The 25,689-nt window shown below is 39.7% G+C and overlaps 1 protein-coding gene across 3 annotated transcripts in view; it reads right to left on the reverse strand.

The window, feature by feature from the left end:
- The window catches only part of unc5db (unc-5 netrin receptor Db), a 263,236-nt gene that overhangs the window by 5,908 nt on the left and 231,639 nt on the right, over positions 1-25,689 (reverse strand). For 2 of the 3 annotated variants that reach the window (XM_020599197.1, XM_020599196.1), the window contains 4 exons: positions 15,624-15,851; positions 8,273-8,422; positions 5,665-5,829; positions 1,494-1,672 (listed from right to left, as the gene is read on the reverse strand). In XM_020599197.1, the coding sequence (XP_020454853.1) occupies positions 1,494-1,672; positions 5,665-5,829; positions 8,273-8,422; positions 15,624-15,851 (722 nt within the window). The remainder of the gene's footprint in view (positions 1-1,493; positions 1,673-5,664; positions 5,830-8,272; positions 8,423-15,623; positions 15,852-25,689) is intronic. The other variant, XM_020599199.1, reaches the window with a different exon arrangement.

The raw sequence follows: 25,689 nt of genomic DNA on the forward strand, positions 1-25,689 counted from the left end.
GATGATAAGGCTCTACGAGGTCTTTAAGATACAATGGAGCCTTGTCATTAAGGGCTTTGTATGTTAGGAGAAGGATTTTAAATTCTATTCTGAATTTTACAGGGAGCCAGTGGAGAGAAGCTAATATGGGAGAGATATGATCTCTCTTGCTAGTTCCTGTCAGTACTCTGGCTGCAGCATTTTGGATTAACTAGAAGCTTTTTAGGGAACTATTGGGACATCCTGATAGTGAAGAGTTACAGTAGTCCAGCCTGGAGGTAACAAATGCATGGACCAGTTTTTCAGCAAGAGAAAACCTCGATTAAGCTACTAGCTTAGCTAGCTTCTAAACTAGCCGACCTAAAGTAGCAAGTTAAATTTGGTAGTTAGCAAGAACTTCTGCAAAACAAGTGCTTTAAGTGGTGCAAGCATATGTTGCCATTCAAAAATTCAGATGAACCTAGAAAATAGTGAGTTTAATTCCTAAACAATCTGGAAGCAAGCACAATGCAATGCAACTACAAAAAACAGGAAATGAGTACGGTGTACCGCAGGAAACAGCAGTCCGTCAAAGGTTCCGCCAAAAGAGCACAGTGTTGTTACACCAATTGTTACTAGCAATTGTGTCTACCTGTATCTGTATGAATTGAACACAAACACAACAACCTGGTTTTATATACAGTTAAACTAGACACTATGACCTTTTAAGAGTATTAAAATTATCATGAAGCATAAATCAGCATCACAAATTATCAGTAAATGCTGGTAACTACAGTTTGGTTTGAGTTTAATTCATAAGTGCTGTCTCACTCAAAACAAAAGACAGCCTGTTGCCATGCCAGTACTGTGCAATAGCAACCATGTAGCAACGAGCCCAGTGGGGGGCAGTGTTTCACTGCTGCTCACATGCGGCAGTGGTAAGAATTAGTACCATGAAAGGCTGCAACCACTGGTCACATCAGGCTCAGTTCAAAGCTGCCCAACTTGGAGAGGAAAGCTTATCTGGATAATTTGGAATCTCACAGGACTCTTAGATACTGGCATCTCATGACTCATGCACTTAGCAGGAGATTATAGCTGCCACAAGCTGACACCAAGCAAATATAACAACTGAACTGTGTCAGTGTTAGTGTAGCATCTCATTGTAGGTGCACATTTTCACCAAATATAACAGGACAATCAAGTAATAAGTGATCACATATGCATCAGACTTACTACTCAAAAATGAAAAAAAAAAGTTTGGCATCTGATGTAATGCTATTTTTCCATTATAATAAGTCCAGCACAATGGGCACATTACCTCCCATAGCATGCAAGACACCACACAGTCAGGTGCATGCTGTACAGCCAAATAATCAGTGTTGTCTCCTACTGCTGAGAGACAACATGAAGCCACATTCAGGAGGTCAACAACACTCACAGGATTGTTATCATTCTCATCAGCTAGTGTTCATGGGCCATTAGAAACAGGTGAACACACAAATCATGTGAAAGGACACACATCACACACTCACCGATCTAAGTGGAGTTTCTGGGCTAAGAGTTGCCAGTCCTTGCCCTTGGCGTTGGCAGTGTCAAAGGTGGCACAGATCCTCTGGCAGATGGACAGGGGGATTTTGAAGGCCCCGGGCCCTGTCTGAGACGTGATGGTGCAGTCTGTCTGCATAAAAAATGGAACGGACTCCTTTTCAGTCTGAAGGAAAAGAACAGAAACAAAGTGCACTCAAACCGAGGTCAGATATAATGCTTGTTTTAACCAGTTTGTAGAGCCAGATGGGTGAGTTTTAGTGGGTCAGGGTAGTCCAGATTATGTGTTTAACATTTTTAAAACACTGGAGCATAAAGTGTAAAGAAGTACAACAAAGGCAGAGGCATCTGGTAGCCTATGTCTGCTCACAACTAAAGCCATATTATCCCTCAAATCTATTTTTTGATGTTCATATGTGCAGCCCTGATTACTTACAATGTAGCTTTAAATGTTTGGCATTTGCTTTTTTGGGCAAACCGTGGCTGTGGATTCCAGCAATGACTTGTTGGTTTTTAATACATTATGCACCATCCTCCTCCTCTTCCAGTAGTCACAACTGCTCTTCCCCAGCTCATTCACTGACTAGTTTTCAACATTCCATTACCTGCCACTTTGACTCTACAATAGAGATGTCCCAAATCAGAGTTTCCATCATACAGTATACAGTTGCAGCACCAGCGGTTTGAGCACATAGCACTCATATTTCTTTACAGCGTGCACTGTCTTCTGATGTGACTTTAAATATTACATTTTACTGGCAGACAGTGTATTGTCACCTTGGCACCTTGGTCCTGCAAACATAATTTCCATCTCCCTCTCGCTTGACCTAGAGTCTAGACAATTGACAAATTCAGCAGGCATTTCCTGTTTCGGTTCAATCTCCAGCTGGCTCTGAGCTCGCAGTTCACTTTTTCTCAGTTTTGACCTCGGGGATGTGCACAGTCAGCCAATACAAACACTGATGCACTGTGTGTGGAAACAGAGAAATCACATTCTTTGTCAGGGCTGAGTGCTCTACAATTTCACTGAATGGAAGGCCAGTGTGGGCACAGCCTATGGCCCTCTCCACACGATCAGCATTATACACTGTGGGTACAACAAGGTGAGACCTAGAGCACTGTAGATGCAAGCTGCAGTGCAGTTTTACTTTTTTGTGTGTCACATTTATTGAAAGGCCAAGGCCAGAGTTCAAATTGACTGAACTTTGTTGCAAGGCATAAAATCTGTGCAGTGAAAATGTCCAGAACAGCACTGCCACTTATGATTCCAAATTCAAAGTACAGTTGAAACAAAGAAATGAAATGTAATATTTAGTAAATATCTAGTAAGTATAATTTTTTGCAAGGGAGTGAAATGAAGGCTGTTCCTTACTGTAAAGATCTTGGAATGTGGACTAATCTGTCTGTTAAGCATCACATCGAAAACCTCATGAAGAAGTAAAGGCCGAGATTAGGGTTTTATTTCAGACACAGGCTTTGTTTTTCATTAAAGGCCAAGAAAAGGCTGATTGCAGTCACCTTGTTACCAGTTCTTGACTACGGTGATTTGATATACAGTATATGAATGCACTGTCACAGTGGCTTCACAAATTGGATTTGGTCTATCATAGTGCACTAAGACTCATAACAAATGCAAAAGTATTAACTCACCATTGTGCACTTTATTTAAAGTGAGCTGGCCTTCTCTTACCATGCAGCGTCTGAGTCAATGGTACATTTTCATTTACAAAGCTATTTCACAAAAACTACCCACATTCCTCTTCAAACTCATTTCACAGAACTTGCCAAGCACGTACAATCTCACACCTCAGGATCTGTATTTGTTGACTGTACCAACTATGAGAACTGAAATGGGCAAAACAGTCTTTGTGTATTCAGCTCCAGCTACTTAGAACGATCTGCAGAAGGAAATTAACTTGACAACACTGGTGGCAGTGATTCAGTATAGCTAAATGATTCTTAGTATTTAGTTTGTTGGACTTTCACAAACTGTGTGCGTGTATATATACATGCTTGTGTTTTTTAACATTTTATTATGTTTCATGTTTTTAATTAATTGTTTGCTGCCTCCCATCTTGGCCAGGGCCCCTTGTAAAAGGGTCCTCGGTCTCATTGGAATATGTCCTGGTTAAATAAAGGTTAATAATGAACAATAAGTGTAGCAGGCTGGACCCTGTGCTCCAGCATAGATGCCCATCTGACCCACTCACTTCACAGTTCACAGTCTATTGTTACTGATGGGCTTTGTGCCCAGTATGGACTTTTGTTATCTTTTATATTGTTTTTAATTTTTTGCTAATGCAAACTGGAGAAAACTAGCAATAAAGGAAAACAATATAGAAGGATTATTGTGAGAGAACTGTGGATGATTCAAAGTGTAAACTGCCTGACAGTAAAGTTTGCTTGTCACTTAAGTGAGGCAGTGGAGACAATGAGATACACACATTACTACAACAATATAATACGCTATGTAAGAAGTGTTAAAAGTCATTCAAACCAGTCATTTAATTCAAATAATTTCAAAATAGATTTCCCAGAAAGAGCCAGTTATAAGATAACCATATGTGCATTTTTGCCAGGTTTTTCTGCAGATTTTCAGTTTGTGCATAGCAAAATCTGAAAGGAAATGTTGGAATGAATTTAAAAAAAAAGGTTTTGTGCTGTCTTAGGTTGAAAAACTGATGTACCAATAAAACATCAGGACTTTGCGGCCTGATGATGAAGCTGTAATATTCCTTTAACTGCTACGTGAAACAAACGTGTCTTATTTAGATCAGTGGCTCCACCAACTGTGCACCCAACATCTAATATTTGCATAAAGGCAGTGGTAGTGTACTGAGCACAAGTAGTATACTAACCCATTTACATTTTCTTTTGCAGATTTTTGGTTAAAATATGAGGTACTTGGCATAAAGTGGCACTAAAACTGCCATGTTGGTGCTCTGCATGATACCGAGATGGATGATACAGATCCAACCTAATGACCCACAGTGTAAAATACAATGTATACACTCCTTCTTGTGAAGGCTGGGCTGTAAAGAAAGAACTTTGAGAACTTTCATCAAAATTAGACAAGGAAATGTGTAAATCAGCAGTCGGGCACTTGTATACAGGTGTTTGACATGACATGTCGTTCTACCTGTCCATGGTGTCACATACATGATATGTATGTTTATCTTGTTCCTCTGATATTTTTACAGTATACTGGAGTAGCTGGTGCATAAACACCTCTACACAGAATTTTGATCCAAGTATGAATCTATTATATGTTTTAGTGGAAAAGCAGTCTGTCATAACATATGACCATTTTGTGCTGGGGTAAAAAAAAACTAAATGAACAATAAACAGAAGACAGTGTGGACTGTGTAATTATGTCATTTTTTTGTGGTTATTTTTTGAGCTTTTTAAAAAAAATTAATATCTCTGCTTGTTTGTCAACAGCCCACAGTACTGTGTGATGGCCATTATGAAGGCGGTGATGATGATGAATCCTCTCACAGCTCCCATAAACACTTAATTCTTCTTCAGATCGGACAAACTCTCACTAACTAACCATCAAGGTAGGATTAAAACAAACCATGGAATGAAACTGCAAATAATATTTTACGTGTGTCTGACTGTAATACCATCAGTTTAAAAAGTATTGGCGGCCTTGAGGTAGGACAAGCATGTTTGTGGCTGGTTGTGAAAAAGCAATTGGGTAAAATCAATGACTAACACTCTCGTCCGCCTTAACAGCTTCTGTCAAGGTGCTCTGGAGTGAGGATTTCTACCTCCTAGCTGCTCCAGTGGAGCTGTTCAGCGGCTGACAGAGGATTGTTGCTACAGAGGGCAGCTCCCAGGTGTTAGTGCATGTTAATGCGAAACAGGCTGTTTGCTGGAACATGTGTATCCCTGGACAAATAAAGGTAAAAAAAATTATATAGCAAATGTGGTGAACAGCTGGATCTGTGTTGTCTGTGTTTAGCATAACTCTGTGGAGAAGGGAAGAAACAGTACCATCCTGACTCTATTAATACACAATGCAAGCTCAGGAGAGCTGGCCCTGCTGTCAGTGGATACACTCTAGGAAGGTTACATAAAGGTTGAGGGAGAAAATTAAGCACCAACCCCACCAACCTCCCCTGTTTTCCTTCTCCCACAGCTGCAGAGCCTCACCTTGGCCACAGCTGTGTAGACCTGCAGAATCTGTTCATGGCCTTTGACCTGGCGCACGCTGATTTTGCAGGAGAGCTGGGAGGTGGCAGGGCTGTATCTCTCCAGAGAGAAGGCACAGTGCAGGGGCTGCTGGTTGCTGCACCACACTTGGGGAAAGGAAAATTCCTGAGCAGGCAGAAGAAGACATCAGAGATGTAATAAAGTACACAGCAATGAGCAATATTAACATATGATCTAAATGAAATGATTTGGTTTCATCCTCTACTTGCGGCCACACTGTCACATGCACATGACAAGATAAAAAGTAAGAGTTGGCTGTGAAGTCTCAGCGATTCCATGGCTTGATATTTTTATGCTTGGAAATATTTTTTTGAAAGGAAGAAGTCCTGATATCATTTACAACTATAGCTTGAATCCCTCGTACAGATCTCTGATAGCAGAAGCAGCTCACAGGCTCAGTACTGTAAGCACTGGATGTACGCGGAACAGGGGAAAGATGTCTTTGATGTATATTTCATTTCCAGAGAATGGGCACATCAGTGGGAAAACAACCTTGACCTCAGCTCTGCTATATCTAAATATTAAAAGTCACTGTATATGAATCTTAGTGAAGGCTGTGACATTAAACACGGTGGCCGGTGTGCCTACTGAAGATTTAACCCTTGCGGCTTTGATCTCAGATGACCAGTGCAGCTCACAGCAGCAGATAATGGAGCCGGGGAGCAGTGACAGAGGAGGCGGAGGGTTGATGGACGTGGAAAGCTTGAATGCACTTTAGCACTAAAAGCTGACTTGATGTATGCCACAACGCTCGGCTATTATTCTACACCTGCTCCACCAAAGCAGGTTGTGCTGCCTCCATACCATCCTGAGGTCCTCATAAATAAGGCCGTGGAGAGGGTGGGTGTCTTTGAAACACACAGCTTTCACCCTGCATTCAGATCTTTAAGCAACAACAGTGTACAGTGGCAAAACAACTCAGCTGCTCTGCAAACAGCTCAAAAACAAGGTACAAAACAGTATTCATTGACTGCTGTGGTGCCTTCCATCTAATACCGCTTGAATCTTAACGCTCCTGCAAGCAAAACAAACACAAAACTGTTTAATCCCAAGTCACATCCATCTTTATGATCCTCATGAAAGAATCGCAGGTGACTGCAGAGTTCATGTTAAATGCAGGTTTAAAGCACAAAATGGTGGACACATACAGAAATATAGGAACATATGTGACAACAGTGGGTACAAAACATTACTATCTAACACACTGCAAAGGTTGTTTGCTAAATTCAGTGGGACTTTGGCTGTGTCACTCAGCACCCTGCTTCAGAATGAGCCATATAACTAAGACAGCTAAACAGTTCAGGTAAGCAGCTAACATGAATGCTAAGTTGGATCTGACTGCTGTATTAAAATGAGCACATGCTCAGCTCAGTTCATTATTTCTATTAATTAAGAAGATTTTAACTTTTTGTTCCACTTTACCTAACAATATCACTAACTGTAAAAATGCTACTGAAACAATCCACAGTGCTGTATGTGCCTTATCATTTAGAATCTAGGTGCACTTTGATCGTCACAAAAAAATTTGTATCAGTCTAATACTGTACAATATCTTAACCAAACAAAAACAATGGGGTCTTCTCACAATCTATTGCTGGTTGAGTTATGGGAAACACTACAGTGTAATTTTGTTGTATGAATGAGGTAAACATAAAATAACTGAGAGAGGAAAAGAGGAAGAAAACATGACAATGGGGAATAACAAAATAACAATTGAGCATTTTAAGCAGGAGTAAATTATACAATAAGTATTTGTTTTGTACATGCTGGATGCCTACAGGGTACAGTACTAGGAAAAAAGCAACACTTTGGATAAATGGTGCAAATGACAGGCTGTAAAATTTTGCCCAATTATTGGTAAAATGCATTTGCTTACCATGAAAAACTGCAGTAGTAATCAACATTCACCATAATCTTTTTGAAAAAAACAACAACACATGAATGACTTGATAACTTATTAAAAATAAGAAATGTATGACCCTTTAATCTAATAAAATCTTTTAAAAAGTCATATTTAAATTAAATTATATTAAATACAAGCAAGGAGATGGATATGAATTAATCACAGCAATGGCTGTTTGGAAAAAAAAAACAAATTTAATTAGTAACAACATTATGTTCAAGTAATGAGTGGATTATCATTATTATTGCTCTTATTTATCACTAATTTCTTGGCCTGATGTATGAGCAGTACAGCTGTTCGCTGTTGTACTGTACTGTTGTACTAAAGATGTCTCATGGGTCGACCCTGAGATGCCATGAGAAAAATAATTTATTTACTATAGTTCATATAAACTATTAATTAATTAAACTACTGCATAAAATCCCATAGGAGCTATATTAGAATGTAATTGACTAATTTACAGTAAAATACATTCACACAATACACAAAGTGAGTAGTGCCAACTAGAGAATCATTTGCTTCATAAAAACAGCACACCTCTCCTCACACTGCCTGACTGATAAGTGAACCCTGCGAGCAGCAGAGCAGTTAGACCACAGTAACTGGCTCTTAGCAGTATGACTTATCATTTACTGCCATGGTTACCTGACATGTGGTAAAGGGTTTGATGCTCCACAGGAACTGGGGAACATCCTGGATGGACACCTGGAGGCTGAAGGTGTTTGCTCGGAAAGGCAACGTCTTTGGCTCCTCCAGGAGCTGACCCCCTCTGGTCTTCTCTGCAGCCACCACTCCCTGGAGAGGAAGGGAAAGGAAAGGAAAGGAGAGGAGAAAAAAGGAACAGGGAAAGCCATGAAAAAAGAAGGGAAAGAAGTGAAGGAAAGGGATGTGAAAAAAGGGAGAAGAGAGATAGAAGAATATGTGGGGTGGGTGGGGGGTGGGGGGGTGAGATGAATGTGAGCAAATAAGAATACAAGAATCCTCTCCGTATCTTTGCATATCAGCACAAACACCTGTTGTGAATCCTTTCCTCTGCCACATCCACTAACTGGCTCATCAGGTGTTAACACAGAAACAAGCCACCAAAATGTGACTTTGAGTCCCCACTAAACAAAGCCTTCAATCTATGCTCTCACATTAGCATCACATTTGCAGCCTCAACGTTACATCCTGAAGCTTGGGGAAACGTGTGCTTCCATCTACCAAAGTGAATTTGTGATGATGAAAGAGCATTTTGTTGCTCGCAGGTCATCACTGTTTAGTGTCGTGGTGGGATGGTTCGGTGTTGGGCTATGTCAGTCACAAAGGGAAGAGACAGGGAACAGAGTTACAACTAATGCCAGGCCACACTGAAAGTTTCTGACTCAGTGTCCAAAAGCTCATCTACATGTGTACTGTATATGTTTGGCTATACACTGTAATGTGTTTGCAAAAGAGTGTACCTGAGGCCTATTGCATATTGTTGTTGCTGTAGGTGTGAAAGCAATCAACTGTTGGCAACTGTTGGAAATACATTTTAGGAAAAACAAATGTGACAGCAGCGAACCTGAAATATGATGATTCTCATCTGCCATGTGCTTTCAAAACTTTTGGACATTTTGCTACCAGATAACCCTGGACTTCTATGGTTTTCTCATAAAGTATGTTCTGTAACCAGCTTGGAATTGTGATAATGTTTCCTAGCTTGGACTCATCTGAAACTGTCAAGATGTGGTGATTTACATTCAAAGGTGAGTGGTGGGAGGTGAGTTCTGCATAGACAATAAGTGACAATTGCACTGGCTGAAATGACACTTCAAAAGATGTGCGGTTTTATTTGAAAATATTCGATTTAATAAAAAGTCAATGTGTGCATGAAAAAATGGGATGTGAGAATTTAAGGCTCATTTCAAATAAAAAACAACATACAGGATTTAGATTTCTGATGGCAGTGATACTAAAATGCTATTTACACTTTATGGAATGTGAATATGGTGGCGAAGTTATCTATTCAGGTCTAGAGTAGCTTGAGCTGCGCCAATTAATCGATTAGTTGACCAACAGGGGCCAGTTGTTCAGAAGTAATCTGATCAGATTTAAGTTATCAGATTGGATCAAATCTTGAAAACTGGTAGTTCAAAAGAAAAAAGAAAAAAGTGGATATTGAAATCAAATTGGATTATATGATTTGGATCAAACCTTCATTCTGTGTTGTTTAAAATATTGTAGTAGGAAAGGGATAACTGACTGAAAAAAATCATGATTCTCCTTATCCCAGCAGAGCAGTGGATTCAGGATGAATACCAGGAACAAATGTAATAAATCTCAGTCAATTAATTCAACAATTTACAATCTGTATTATGTAACATACATACATTAAATATATGTTGCACTTAATTTTTAATAAATCTTTACAGTGATAAGGCAAATAAAGTAGACATTATGCTACCTACAAAACCTTCCAGTATCATAAACCAAAACCAGACTTCAGATCCGCTTCCTAAAAGCTTCAAAGTGCGGGTCTTTGATGAACAAATGAGGAACCCTGAGTGTTACGTGTGTGTGTGTGTGCGTTAACTACTGGACATTTAGCCTTTTTATGATTTCAAATAAACTCTAAATATCCAGAAATTTGTGAATGATGTGTATGTGGTTGTTTTATTTGTTGTGGGTCATATGAGGGGGTCTGACTGATTATAAGTAAATGAAAATGGAATGTGATATTTGTATTGTTTTATTATGCTGTTTTCTGTTCAAACAAAGAAACCTAGTGACCCCACACTGGCTAGTTTACCTAGCAAGTTGCCTGCACTGTGATACAATCTGGATTTGATAGTCTGTATCTGGATCAAGGTAATCCAATCCCATGCTGCTTTGAAAAACCAGCACAAAAGCAATATGGATAACCTGATCCTGGAAAGAAAAACATCATTCTGATCCAGACTAAACTTTTTGAACAACTGGTCCCAGAAAATTAATCTGCAACAATTTCTACTTAAAGCAAGCTAGCTTCTTAAATATGCATTAATGTGCAATGTGCACTCTGAATGACTTCAGGCCAGTGGCGCTCACATCGGTCGCCATGAAGTGCTTAGAGAAACTGGTCCTCACACACATTAACCACATGGTCCCGGACACTGTAGACCCCCTCCAGTTTGCCTATCACCCCAATAGATCAGTGGATTGGCTCTGGCTTTATTCCACACCCTGAAACACCCTGAAACACCTGGATAACAATGTACGTTAACGTACGTTGGGATGCTGTTCCTGGACTACATTTCTGCATTCAATACCATTCACTCAGGCAGGCTGATTGAGAAGCTGACAGACCTCGGTGTACCAACTCCCACCTGTTTTATATTCTTGGGTATTCTTGATTTTTGTGTTCTTTTGTGTTCTTGGGTGATCTTATATTTAGACTAGGTGTTCATTCTTTAGGCTTAAAATTTTTACTTGACTCCAGGAGAGGCCTGTACAAGAATTCCTATATGACTAGACTGTCTGTTTATGCATAAATGGCAAATAAAAATCTTGAATCTTGAAGGATATGACATAGGCATTAGGTGGAAAAAAAAACACTTGTCAGATGTCTCGGATGGATGTGGTAATATTGTTTTACTTTACTAACAAAGCCACACTTGCATTTACCTGTTTTCTTATAGTAATATGCAATCCACGATTCCTTGCATTGCATCATTTACATTTTTTTTTAATTCTGAACAGGAATAAGTTCAAAAATATTCTGGAAGGTATGTACAGTATATTACAGTACATGTGAATACTATTTAGCTGGTTTTACTTGTTACTTGTTGCTAGTCTACTATGTTAACACCTACTACTTAAAGAGCAGAGAAACATGTCATTCTCAAAATCTGGAGCAGCAAACAGTAGTGATGCAACTCCCTTCTGCATGGTGGCCCTAAAGGAGGTGTATTTCCATATACCTCAGCTCCCCAGACATGAGGTCCACAGTTGACCCCTCTCATTTCTGTGGTTTTACTGTATAAATCAGCATGTAACTTGGATCTGAGATAATGTTCACATATTTGAAATTTGCTGATGTTTTCTGTAGACTGTAGCTGTTTATTTGATTTACCACAAGTAACTAATGTAATGGTAACCAAAACTGAAAACCACTGCATTCTTCAAGATGGAATTCCAAAATGACTATAATTATGCTGATAACATAGTTACTCATCATTTAAAATTAGTTCTTTCTTCTTAATGATGTTAGAATTGAGGACACTGTAGAAATAATCCTTCACCAAGGCTGTAGGTTGAGGTGAACAGTATTTTCTAGTAGCGTTTACACTGGAAGGTACTGTCTGCTAGTAGAATGCTAATACTATGCTATTTGCAGGTAGGAACCTTGTATCCTTTCTCTCTCCAACATGTACTTGGGATCTTCTCCCATTCTTCCTTGCAAAAGGCTTCTAGTTCTGTAATATTCTTTGGTCGTCTTGCATGCACAGCTCTTTTAAGATCTACCCACAAATTTTCAATGATGTTTAAATCAGGGGACTGTGATGGCCATTCCAAAACCTTCAGCCTGCGTCTCTTGAGGTATTCCATAGTGGATTTCGAGGTATGTTTAGGATCATTGTCCTGTTGTAGAAGCCATCCTCTTTTCAGCTTCAGCTTTTTTACAGATGGTGTGATGTTTGCTTCCAGAATTTGCTGGTATTTAGTGGAATCCATTCTTCCCTCCACCCGTGCAATGTTTCCTGTGCCACTGGCTGCAACACAACCCCAGAGCATGATAGATCCACCCCCATGCTTAATAGTTGGCAAGGTGTTCTTTTCATGAAATGCTGCTCCTTTTTTTCTCCAAACATGCCTTTGCTGATTGTGTCCAAAGAGTTCTATTTTAACTTCATCAGTCCACAGCACTTGTTTCCAAAACGCATCGGGCTTCTGTAGATGTCCTGTTGCATACTTCAGACGTTGGATTTTATGATGGGGACGCAGATAAGGTTTTCTTCTGCTGACTCTTCCATGAAGGCCTTGTCTGTGCAAGCATCGCTGCACAGTGGAACGGTGCACCACCACTCCTGAGTCTGCTAAATCTTCCTGCAGGTTTTTTGCAGTCAAATGGGGGTTTTGATTTGTCTTTCTGACCAGCATACGAGCAGTTCTGTCCGAGAGTTTTCTTGGTCTTCCAGATCTCATCTTGACCTCCACAGTTCCCCTGATCTGCCATCTCTTAATTACATTTCTTACTGTGGAAACTGCAAGCTGACAACGCTTTGCTATCTTCTTGTAGCCTTCTCCTGCATTGTGGGCGTCAATAACTTTCATTTTCAGGGTCTTACACAGCTGCTTAGAGGAACCCATGGTTGCTGGGTGTCCACAAGTGTGTGCACAAGGTTTGAAGAGTCAAAGTATTTGTACAGCTTTGAAATTGGCATTTACCAATGACAGCTGTTGCTGTGCATCAGATCTAACGAGCTGATTAAGGTCTGATACCTTGTGAGAGACTTTGAGACTCTGGAACTCTTAGGGTGCCCAAACTTTTGCACCATGCCATAATAATGTTTTTATTTTTTATTTTTGTTCAATTTATGGCATAAGAAGTAACTATGCATCACTGTTTGCAGAAAATATTGTGCATTTTTTCCATTTCCAAGAGAAACTGTGTTAACATCTGTTCAAATAAAAAATCACCAAAATCTGTTATTTATCAAGGGGTGCCTAAACTTTTGCATAAGACTGTAGATTTATTGGTGGAGAGGCATTATTTCTGCCTATTCCCAAGCAATAACACTTTCCCTGTCTGTTGACACAACTGATATACACACATAAATTCAGATCATTTTTGGTGATTTTAAGACCTGAACTCCATATTTGCTAATTTCAAGATGAAGCATCTTTTCATCTCATTATCTTATTAAATCAATTAATTGGCATCAAGAAATTTTTCAGAAACAGCCAGGTGGTATACTACAGAAGAGATCAGAATCCTGCCAATCATAACCCTTTCTTGCTGTCCCTAAATGTCTCTGTTGCATAAGTGTTTGTCTTGCATCAGGCTTCCTGTTGATCCTGAATCCAGTCTGTGATTGACTTTGTGCCAGAGCTTGGAAAAACACACAGTAGAGATGTGGTGCTAACAGACAGGAACCCATGGGATGTGCAAAATCTGGCATCTGCTCAGCAGGCTGGGAATTCATAAACCAAGCCCATTTTAAAGCCAGCTGCCGTTAACGGCTGCAGCATGACAGAAAGGTGGTTGGGAGGCAGAGCCAGTCATGAGGCTTGCGGTGCTCTGTTCAACTTGGCTCAGCTCCTGTGTTAGCCTGGTCTCTCCGGGGGGGACAGAAGGTTGATTTCCCTGATGTTCGCTGACGAGATTTCATTGTTTGAAAAGCCCATAGGTTGCTGAAGGATTATCAAGTCAAAACAAGTTTTTAAAAAATGACTGTTTAACATTTGAATGGCAGTGATGACAATATGGCTGCCTTTGTCTCAGTCTATTAAATTTACTAGAAGCTGTTAGAGTGCCCACTATCAGATCTGCAGTATTGTTTCACACTGGTAACCAATCTGCAATCATTCACATGATTTAACTGATAGAGAGCACATGTTGAGGTCCCTGCTGCTTTGTAGAACTTGGGCAAAAACCGTATAAAGCCAAGATGTTCACTTTGAATCTGGGCCATGGCCTACAGTATGTACTTCGTAGGAGAGCAGGAATCACCAAAGTGGTACTAAAGTATGGAAGTGGTGGTAGACAGGTGCAGGAAGGCTGCTGTGTTTGTATTCTGAATTTGAATCGGGACTGTTGGGAAAATGCACGTCTTTTTGTCATTTCGGTGAACCAAACATTTTAAATCTGCATGAAATGTTTTGGCCTTATGGGGCAACGGAAGAAACTAAACACACTGCTGACATATTATCACCTTAAAAAGTTGATATGCTGAACGTGTTAGCAAAAAGTTATTATGCAGCATATTTATACATTCAGCAGCTACATAAAACATTAGCTTTTATGTGAAATTGTTCTTCTGGATATCTGATAACTGACTGTAGATTACTGCTAGCTCTGGTTTGGCCTCCACTAAATTCTGGGTAAATTTTCTGTATGTCTAGTTGCTTAAACATGCCACGGTAGCCACTAGCTGCCATCAGGTGCTGAGCAGCTAGTGCATTATGAGTTTATTAGAGTGTTTTTTTGGATGAAAAATCTTTCCTGCCATTGGAAATGTGGCTGATAAGAAGCAAAGTAGGTGAATCAAAACACAAAAATTGTGGGCATTAAAACCTAAACAACTAGCTAAAAGAATCTAAAGAACTTAGTAGAACTGAGGGGAACTCAGTGACAATTCTTTGTAGATTTATCACTATGAGTGACCCCATTGACACTAGACACAGTCACTTGATACATTGATATAAAAATATTTATCGATGCAGCTTTAAATTGATCCTGCAAATGCCCTCTCAATAGCTGGAGGCAGTACATTAAACTTTTAAGTCAGTTTATATTTTATGCAGCCAGTGTGCACAGCATTCCAGTGGGCTGCACATTTTACTACCCACTTTCTTCTGCAACAAAATCTACAGCACTTGAGAGACAGGCTAATGCTAATGTCGGGACATACAAATACAAATAAACAACGAAGTACCAGTGATGAAGCAATTTCGTGAATAAACAAATCAAATCAAGCATTGGCAAAATGAGTAAACAGAATTTTCCATGTTCCACTTAAACAAGAGTGTTTTGAAGTATTAGGGAATGCAAACTACTGCGCACACACACACATTCCACCTTAGTGACCATTTTTAAATACACCCGTTTTGTATTTAATTTGTGTTACCTCATGAATTAGCATTTTAAAACATGGCTCAACTCAAGAAAGCCAAAATTCATACATTTGCTAATTAAGCCCCTATTACTCATCCTCTTTATGAATAAATGAGACAGTGAATCACAACGCTGGTGGAAATAAACACGGCTGAGCACCTGCTGGATAAACATAATGAGGAAAAGAACCCAAGCAAATAACCCGTCCTTCCCCACCTGAAAGGCGTGCGGCGTGTCATCCACACAGTATACCCGCAGACTGTAGTTCATGGAGCTGGCCTCCATGCTTCCAAACACAGCCAGTTTCAGCCTCTTGATGGCGGCCTGTGTCAGGGGCTCACCCACCAGAGCGTATGAGCCTGGCTGGTCCAGCAGCAGGTGACAGCTGGTCAAGTCCATCAGGCAGTAACAGGAAGTGCACTCCTCCTCCACCGACATCACTTCCTGCAGTGAAGAACAAATGTAGCTCACATGAACATGTTTTCTCTTCCTGATGCTACTGTAGAATTTTTATTCAATTATTGGAGTAATGATTTTACAAAGAGTTCTGATATATGATTTTAAAGCATTTGAAATATATTGCAAATACCTTTTTAGCTCAAGAACAAATCTATTATTTTTTTAAAAGAGAAAATTGTCACACTTCAAACTAGTGTTACTGGTCAGTGTTGTAGTACTTGAATCCAGGACTTGGACTAGAGTCCGACTTGAGTCCAGATTTTTAGGACTCCTGACTCAATTTGGACTTGAACACTGATGACTCAGACTTGGACTCAATCTCAAGCACTGACTGCATTTGGACTCAGAAGTTGGATAGGAGCACTCGACTTTTTTCTTTTGCCTTTTTTTATAATAGGCTATAATAATTTAACAAAGAATATTAATATTAAAACTTGTTCATTTGCACTGTGCTGTATCTGTGGTATTCACTTCCGTTAAGCATACACGCCACCTTTCTATAAATGATTTGTATGCATCAAACTGCACCTACTCAATGCACTATCTGGGAGCTGACAGCCCGTTGAATAGCCAAGGACTGGAGGCCACGGACTGTGTCTGTGACCACTACGGATCACAGAGGGGTGAAGCTGTGCCCCTGGTGCAGAAGGAGCATGTGCAGCAGATTCCTCTTGGTGAAGTGACTGCGTCAGGATCAGGCAATATCACATACAGAGAAAATTCTAATCACTTCCAGAGAGAAATGTTTTCCAAGTTCACAACTCTGAATGAAGTGGAGCTGGCAGGTCCAGTCTCCAGTGCGGCAGCAGAGCATGGGTTCAGCTTTCAGATCAAAATTGTAAGGCCCATGAGAAACCTAGTGACAGTCGCCTCTGCAGCAGGCCAAGCTACAGCAGGTCATCTGAGTTTAGTTCAGTTGGCCTATCGTCTTGTGTGTGTTGTTTACACACACTGGTTGAAGTATTTTTAGTGGCCTTTGCTGTCACTGCCAAAAAGTCATCTGCTTTATGTGGTGTTGACATGAAAGATGGCTGCACATTAGCTTGTTCTGTACATGAATTGTTTAAAAAATGAAATGAAAATGAATGAAAAATGCTATTAAATATGTTTTATCATTAAAAAATAAAAATTTAATTGAGGGGTAATAATAAATTATGATGAAATCTTTATGATCCTAAATGACGGACAATGAGAAAGTCTAGTGTGACACCTGAATACATTATTATTCTATTATAAAATAGTAAGAGATGTGCCAATTTCGTTTAATGTAGACTTTGATGACTCTGACTCAGGTAATGGGGACTCAACTCAGATTCAATTTGAGTTATTCTTTGGTGACTCCACTCGAACACAGGGGACTCGACTACAACACTGCTTCAGACTAATGAATTAAGACACAAAACTACTAGCATTAATTTAATAGCATAACTTGCTAGTGCTACATTATTAGTTGTCAAACACAAAATGGGCATGAAACACTTCAAGCATTCCAGTGTTGGCAGTGTTTTTCAGCTGTAGGAATGCTACACTTTTGCAACACACAGAGATCATAATAAGCATAAGGCACTGATACTAGAGACTGGGATATGTCATTAGCGGTTTGTTAGGAATAAACTGTAGCTTCAGTTACATGTTATAAAAAGGTCACTACTCGTGTTTTTTTTGACAATTCTTAACTAGTATTGCAGTTTTTTCCTAATTAACCCTAATATCACCATAAAAAGGTCTAATACAAGGAAAGTGGATGTTGTAGGAAAATCAGTTAAATATGTTTTTGGTGAACATTTAGCAAATACATTTCACATTTTGTGACTTGAGAGCTATTAAAGTTTTTCTTTAGTATCTTGATAGTATCGGTGGTACTGTATTATGTCTCCTACAAAACCATTAGCTATTGCAAATTATATGCATGTAAACGTTTCCAGGAGACAATGGCTTGAATACAAGCCTTATATATATATATACACTCACCACCTGGTGGCAATCTACACTCACTGACACCATTAACAAGTCAAGAGGTACAACTGAGCTCATCACAAACAGCCAATATCAAATGACAACTGTATACCAAGCACAACACAAACAGTTTACTGCTGAAGTCTGTTGCAGAACTAAATATTCATGCCCCGAGCTGCACTTATATTGTGACTATAAGTGTGCATATGAACTTCTGTATCTAGGAGAATGTATTATAGATGAAGTTCTGGTACATTGCTGTTGAATAATGGTGTAGATAACATAACCCAGGTTTAAATCGAAAAGCCAAAACCCACACGGGTTGTAAGCAGTCTCCTGAGAACAGAAAACCATTTCCTACATGAGTGATGGTGTTAGTACATGGCAGAACACAAAATACTCATTACAAACAATGCGGTGTTTTATTTATGAGATGGTAACAGCAGCTAGGAGGAGGCAGTTCATTCCTACTGGAATGAAGGAATCTTTTATATTCTCTAATTTTTTCCCCCTTTCTTCCCTTTGTTTCAAATATCAAAAATTGAACAGAAGATATAATAAACAAGAGAGCACATGTACCTCCACCAAGGCACAACATTCACTCACACAAATTGGTCCCTTGTGAAAAATGAGATCCATAACAACATAAAATGGATCGGATCTGGATCAACTCGTAGGGCATTTGTACTGTGCACCTTACCTGAACATTTCAGGGTTCTGTCTTCATTATTAGCCAAGCTATGGTAGACAATATATGTTAAATGGGGTTTTTGATGTTACATTTAAATGGCCATCAGATCTGGAATCCAGATCAGATATGGATGAAATTTGGTCTGGTGACAGACATTGCCACCCTACATATGTGTGTCAAATTTAAAACAATTTTGATAACTTTTGATTGCGATATTATTTTTTTAAGATGGGAAATGTGTACATATATATATGCACATATGTGTATGCTGATGATCCATTCAGTCGTTTGTCTGTAACTCTGCTAAGCAACAAACAAACACACACAGACATGGAGCCAAAATCATAACCTCCTTGGTGGTGGTAAAAACCCAGCAGGAAGTGGTTCTATTATGCCAATTAGAAGTAATGGCAAGCCAAAGGAAATGTGTGAAACAGCTAACTTCAGTCTGTGTTTGTTTGCAACAAATGGTTCAGCTAGTACAAATGCTGCTTCAAGTGCTTTCGGAAATCATAAATGATGTGTCACCAACTCCACTGAAAACTGCAAACTTCACTTCAAGGGAAATACAGTATATTTCAATTAAAACTGCAAATGAAGTACAATATTTGTACAGATTTGTTTGAACTTGAGAGGAAAAGGTTGACTTTTACTGCATTAGGATTATCCAGGGAGAAGAAGGAACCAAATTCAACTACTTTAAAAATATCTTCCTGTGATTGTCCAGTCTCACAATATTGTTACGCAGTAGGATGCAACCCACATCCTAGTGAGCGGACACAATTCATGAAAAATATATGTTTATATATTTTAATGAGGAGCTGTGAGGCCAAACAGTAATCACACATTACCGGCACTGTGGCAATCAAACATCGCATTACCAACAGGCATAACGGTCTGCAAGACAACAAACCGCCACGTGTTCACTCACTGCTGGGTTGCTTTACACCACCATTAGCCACATAACTACAGTTGACCACAAAGTCCATTTAGTAGCTGCTCAGGAGCTGCTGAGTGGCATTGTGATGAGATTGTTTACTCAACTATATTTTTCTTATTTTCAACATAAACAAATCTAAACAAATAAAGAGTGTGTTGCCTTTGAATCTAAAGCCATGGTTAAAAACAATCCCCAAAAAATGGATGCTGCCAAGCTGATTTAGGAAATTACAGAACAATTTTAAATTTTTTTTCTATTATTAAAGAAATAGTTTGATATTTTGGGAAATAAAATACAGATAAGAGATATTAGCTTAGCATAAAATTTGCAGTGTATTCAGCAAGGCATGGTGGTGCAGTGTTTAGAGTTGTCACCTCCCAGCAAGAAGATTCCAGGTTCCAAACCAGGCTGACTGGTACCTTTCTTTTTGCATGTTCTCCCTGAGCCTTTATGGGTTGTCACCAGGTACTCCGGCTTCTTCCAACAGTCCAAAGACAGGTTGACTGGTGACTCTAAATTGCCCATGAGTGTGTGTGGTTGTTGGTCTACATGTTAGCCCTGTGAACAACCGGTGACCTGTCCAGAATGGACCCCACCTATTGCCTAATGCCAGCTGGGATTGGCTCCAGCCCCCCTGTGACCCTCTTCAGGATAATAGATGGATGGATGTATTCAGTTATGTACAAACCATTATAGCATCACTTATTTCCTTTGATACTTAGCATAACGTATAACTACTAATTATTGCTAATGTAATGATTCTCAGGCACAATTTTGAGTTAAAAGGAGTTCCTTTTAAAAATAATTTCTAAGCAGAGTTATGGATGTCTATTCATAGTGAACACCAAAGATAGTGAGATCCTCAGAAAGCCTGAGTCACACTGAATCCAGAAATGTGTGTATCATGCCTGTGTTTTCAGATTTGATGGACTTATGGCTCTGAGAAGGGAAGCACATTTTGTTTTATTGCATTTTATGATTTGTGCAAAAGCAAATCACTTCTAGCCTGTATAAAAATCAGACACACACACACAAACACCTGCTGTTCAATGGAATATGGATTTAAAAGATTATCATTGGTATGTAAATTTGGAGAACATTATAACGCTCTGGTGTAATAATCAAATTGTGCACTATACTGAAAATTATATTCTACCTAACACCAAGAAAAAGATACATGCTAAATACTACTCAAAACCTCTTATGCGCTTTATGTGTTCAAAGGTTAGCAGGTACCTTTATGCAATGTGGGAATGCTGTAAAATTACTGTGTGAAGTTAATAACCTTCTTTGTGACATATTGAACACATCTGTACCTTGTCTTCCACAGATCCTGCTGCTAAATTATAACTCAACCCTTTACTGTCTCAGAATAAGAACAGGGTGTTCTTTATAGGATTAATGGCAGCATAAAAACTGTGGTTAAAAGTTAGCCAAAGGGTGTAGGAGTGGGGTCTGGGAGTGTGGATGCGTACAGGCTTCTCTAATACTCAGATGGAAAATAAATAAGTGTGTAATCACTGTTACTTGTATAAGGATTTTCAGTGTTATACACATTTACCTTGTAGTAGAGTATATGAATGGAAAGATGAAAAAAGTATAGAGCCAAAAATTATGTCTACACTAGGCCCAGTTTATTTTCTGTTAGCAAATACAGTTAATCAGCTCATAAACACTATACTGTCCAAAGAGATGCAGCATAAAATGAGAGATGTTGCCACTTTAAGCCACATTCCTGTCAGATGTCGGGATTCCTTATGTGAACTTCATGTTGATATTATGCTTTCTTCAGGATAATAAGCACAATTTAGCACTTTGCAATCTAGCACTGAATAATATTATACTGCGTCTGGGAGTGCTGAGGAGTCTTCTGTGGATACTGAGTATTTTAATGGCACTATGCATTTGTAGGTATTATGCATCCTCAAAACCCTCTATAGGTTAGTTCTCAGTGGTAAGTCATTTCTATATAAGATGCTCTGAGGTTCTTTGTGCCCTTTTAATATCAGCGTAAAGTCTCAAAGCGACATGAATCTTGTACTCATTCATATTCCCTCCAGTCTTGCTCCCTTCTTCATCCACAAAACTTTCACATCTTGAGAAATTAGCTTCTTACACTGAAAAGAAATATCACAATATCAAACCTAGACTGCTTACAAAAGGCAAAGTTAGGTAAACATGAGTCTTAACTGAAACGAGGAGGAAGACCCAATACATACTGATAGAAAGCAGCGACACCTCTGTAGACAAGGTGTCTGCAGAAGGACTCTTCAAAACTAATTTAATCTCTGATTGACCTGAACAGAGTCAACATGTTTCTAATCTGCAGAAGCAGCAAGTAGCATCTTGAACAGAGATTTTTTTTTATCAACTTGTATTTTGGCAACCATTTACTGTAAGACTTCCATACTATAAGCTATAGATTGATATTAGGGCCCTGTATCCCAAAGCAGGTTTAGATAACACATGGTTACCTGTGCTGCATGGCCCATCTTCTCCAGAGCAATTTCAGTTCAGATCAAACCACAATAATAAATGGGAAGATGAAATCAGAAATCGAGCAGATGAATTATAATTAGAAGTTTTGGATGCAGCTTAAATAGAACAAATTGTCCCCCCAGACAACCAGCCCTCCAGGTGCTGACCAGATTCAGCCCTGCTTAACTTCTAAGAGTGGACACGATAGGGTTGACACACAGAGATAAAGCAGAAAACTCAAGCTGCACAAGGACTACTCTGTAGGGAGATTGTACACAGGTCAGACATGAGAGATAACCATCCCCAGGGCATAGAACAACACAAAGGACTGACACTCAAGGCAGCTGGAAACATGGGAATTCTCCTGTCACAACTAAAAAGTAAGCTCAAGGCACCAAAAACATGCACAAAAGTCCACAGAAAATTCACCAGGCTCATTGAACCCAAAACAGGGGAGAACAGGCAGAGGCAAAGGCAGATAGCATACAGGTACAGTCAAAAACCAGCTCAAGGATAGCCAGGCCAAACAAAAACCATATGGGGCAGGCTGAGGCTAAACAGGCAGCAGGTCCAACTGACAAAATGGGTAGGGTCACAGGTAGCAAAAGACAAAAACAATAGAATGGCTGGAAAGCACTGTGAGCAGCAGGTGCTAGGCAGACGAGGAGTCAGAGAGTAAAGATCAGATTGCAGGTTGGCAGGGGTCAGCTCCAGAGAACAGGTAACAGAAATGGCAGGGCAGCCCTCATGCAGCCAGTGTGGCAATAGTGGAACCAGGCAGGCAGGTGAGGGATCAGACAGGCAGAATGCAGGCCCAGTGATAAGTGATGACTGGGACATGCAGTGTGGTGCTAAATGGAGAATCAGCCTGGCAGAAAACAGGTACAAAAACAAAGCTCAGGCAGGCAGGATGCTGGTCCGGTGACAGATGGTGGGTGGAGCGCACAGAATTAATGGCTAGCTGGTAACTGGAGAAGAGAAACAAGGCAGTGTATGAAGGGTGGACAGTGAGCAACAGGTGAGTGGAATCATCCACTAATACACATACTATAGCTGTTTTACTAGATGTGTCACAGTTTACCCTATCATGCTCTTATTTTGCTGTCTGTTTCACTTACATGTATGTATGTCCCCGTTCCCCTTCAGACCGTGCCCTGCCTTACCACCTGATTCCCAGCAGTACCTGCATGTCTCCACCCTCTTCACCTGCATTGCATTACTCCTTACTCTCTTTTGTTCTCTCCAGTTGCCAGATTGTTATGCTGTCTTGTATACATTCAATCTAGGCCAAACCTCACTCAAGTTGTCGCTACCTTGCTATTTGACCTACTTGCAGTTGTTACATATTGACTTTTGCCACATTTTGGACTTTGCTGCTGCCTTTTCAGCTTAACCAGTTTTTGTTTAAAGATTCTGATTAGTGAACTGTGCCTTGTTATATCGACCTAGGTATTTTAGGAGCCTGTCTACCTACATCGAGCACTTCATTATATTAAACAGTCGAAACTTTCACCAGCCTTGTGCTTGTTATTTGCACAGCACCTTCTGGTTACAAGACAGGTCAGGGGGGAGGTTATAATATTATTGTTCAAAGCTAGAACAAGCTCAGTCCAATGTACTGTACAGTCATTTTGAGCAACGTTTGAATCAAATTCACTCCCTCAACTCAGAAAAAAAGGAAACATTAAATAGAATGTCTTGATAGAAGTACTAATAATTATAGTACTTATTTTGTCAGAGCGTTTGTCTATTTGTGCTGTTAGTGTTTTATGCACTCTTTTAGTGTATGCAATATATAGCTAACATAACACACAATAAAGGTACCACTTCTCATCAGAATTAGACAGGTGGCCCCGCCCCTTAGTCCCGCCTCCTAGCCAATCAGAATCGTCTATCCGGTCCTTAGTCCCGCCCCATACAATCAGATTCATTCTTCCGGTTCCTGGTCCCACGTGGCCCCCGGGGGTACCCTCCCACCCCCCTGCATCTGCTGCTGGAGATAAGGAAGTCGTGACGCATCTGCAGCCAGAGAAAAGGAAGTTGTGGTTAACCGCATCTGAAAAGATAAACAGACAGTGGTTACAGTCTCTACACACATGTGGTTATAAAGATAAGAATATAACTGTATCTGATATTGGTTACAACCCCTATATATGATGGTATAGTTAAGTATTTAACTTGTTCCTTACTTGATCTTGTAACTAATAACTCAAGATGTGCTAACGAATGTTAACCCACGTTTTCACAAGAAAACCAAGTACATTCTACAGAAAATGTCAGAGTCTGGAGCGCCCGTGAGATGGAGCGACACGGGGGAGTTTATTTACAAAGGGGAAGCGGTGCGCAGTTCACATATGGTCGATCTGAACGTGACGCGTCACACGCCTCACAAGCCTGTGGGGTGGGACTATTTTCTGCATACCTTATCGGAAATAAATCTACCACTATCGATGGTGGCAAATAAACACGCTCATGGGCAGATGCAGAACTACAAAGATGGTGGAGACCCGGATGTTGAGTTTGCGTCACCCGGAAGTCCGACCGTGTGGAGCGCGCTGAGAAAGAAACGTTCCGGACAGTCACCCCCCGGGGGATCAAGATGATGACTACTCTTTCAATATTAAAAAAAAAAAAGAGGCGTTTTGTAACATTATCCCCTCGTTGGGTTCATGTTTCTTAAAAATAAGCACAGTGAGCATGTTTTTCTTGTTTTAAATAAAAAAGGTTGATTTTTTTCTCAGAGTATTCTTACAGATAGTTTCATTTTTAAAATAACAAAACACATGCAGAGTCAAAAACTAAAGTTGAATATTCTTACAGATAGTTTCATTTTTTAAATCACAAAACATATGCAAAGTTAAAATCTAAAGTTGAATATTTTTACAGATCGTTTCATTTTTAAAATCACAAAACATATGCAGAGTTAAAAACTAAAGTTGAATATTCTTACAGATAGTTTCATTTTTTCAATAACAAAACATGTCAAAAACTAAAGTTAATCTACGCTATAAAATAATATTAAAACAAAAGAATCAACAACATTCTATAACTTGAGGTTATGGCATTGTGAGAACATGTTTAAAGAACACACTCGCATGCAATCTATAGAAGAAGAACAAGAGGTTATACAGGCTTTTACAAAATCAGAGGCCATAAGATCGTTTCTGATGGTGTCGTCTCCATACAACCTCAGCACCTGTGAATAGGACAGGCCTCGAGCTCTGTGAAATAGATAATATGCACAGTGCTTGCCACAAACTACAGATAAAGGATGCTGCAGGGTACGGTTGTGATAATAAATTACCCCACCCCCTCTTTGCAGAAAATGCAAGATAGTTTTAGGGTAATAGGGGAAATCAGGTGCAAAGCCAAAAGAATCAAAGAATGTGCTTCTACCGTTTTCTTCCAGAGTTAGCGCCAGCCAATGTTCATCCGGGAGATATCTAGGATGTATGTTTACAATGAGATATGCTGGTCTGTTGAAAGTGTGTAGAGACAGTTCATCGGATGCCCATAATCCTTGAAATGCATCACCCAGTAAGGGGAATAAAATGTTTTCCAGCTGAAGCCCGTTCATTATTATTTTTCCCCCTCCTCCTCAGTAGTAATCCACTAGTACATTCCGTTTAGAGTCAATCTCAAGGATAGAATCGTGACACGCGTACACTATAAGGGTCACGGTGTGTGGCGGGGGGGGCTAAATCTCATCTCCAAACGCAGCGTGCCTGTTTTGACAGGGGGGAGAACACTGCCTTCCT

The sequence above is a fragment of the Monopterus albus genome, unplaced genomic scaffold, assembly GCF_001952655.1.
Source record: "Monopterus albus unplaced genomic scaffold, M_albus_1.0 scaffold40.1, whole genome shotgun sequence".
Classification (NCBI taxonomy): Eukaryota; Metazoa; Chordata; class Actinopteri; order Synbranchiformes; family Synbranchidae; genus Monopterus; species Monopterus albus.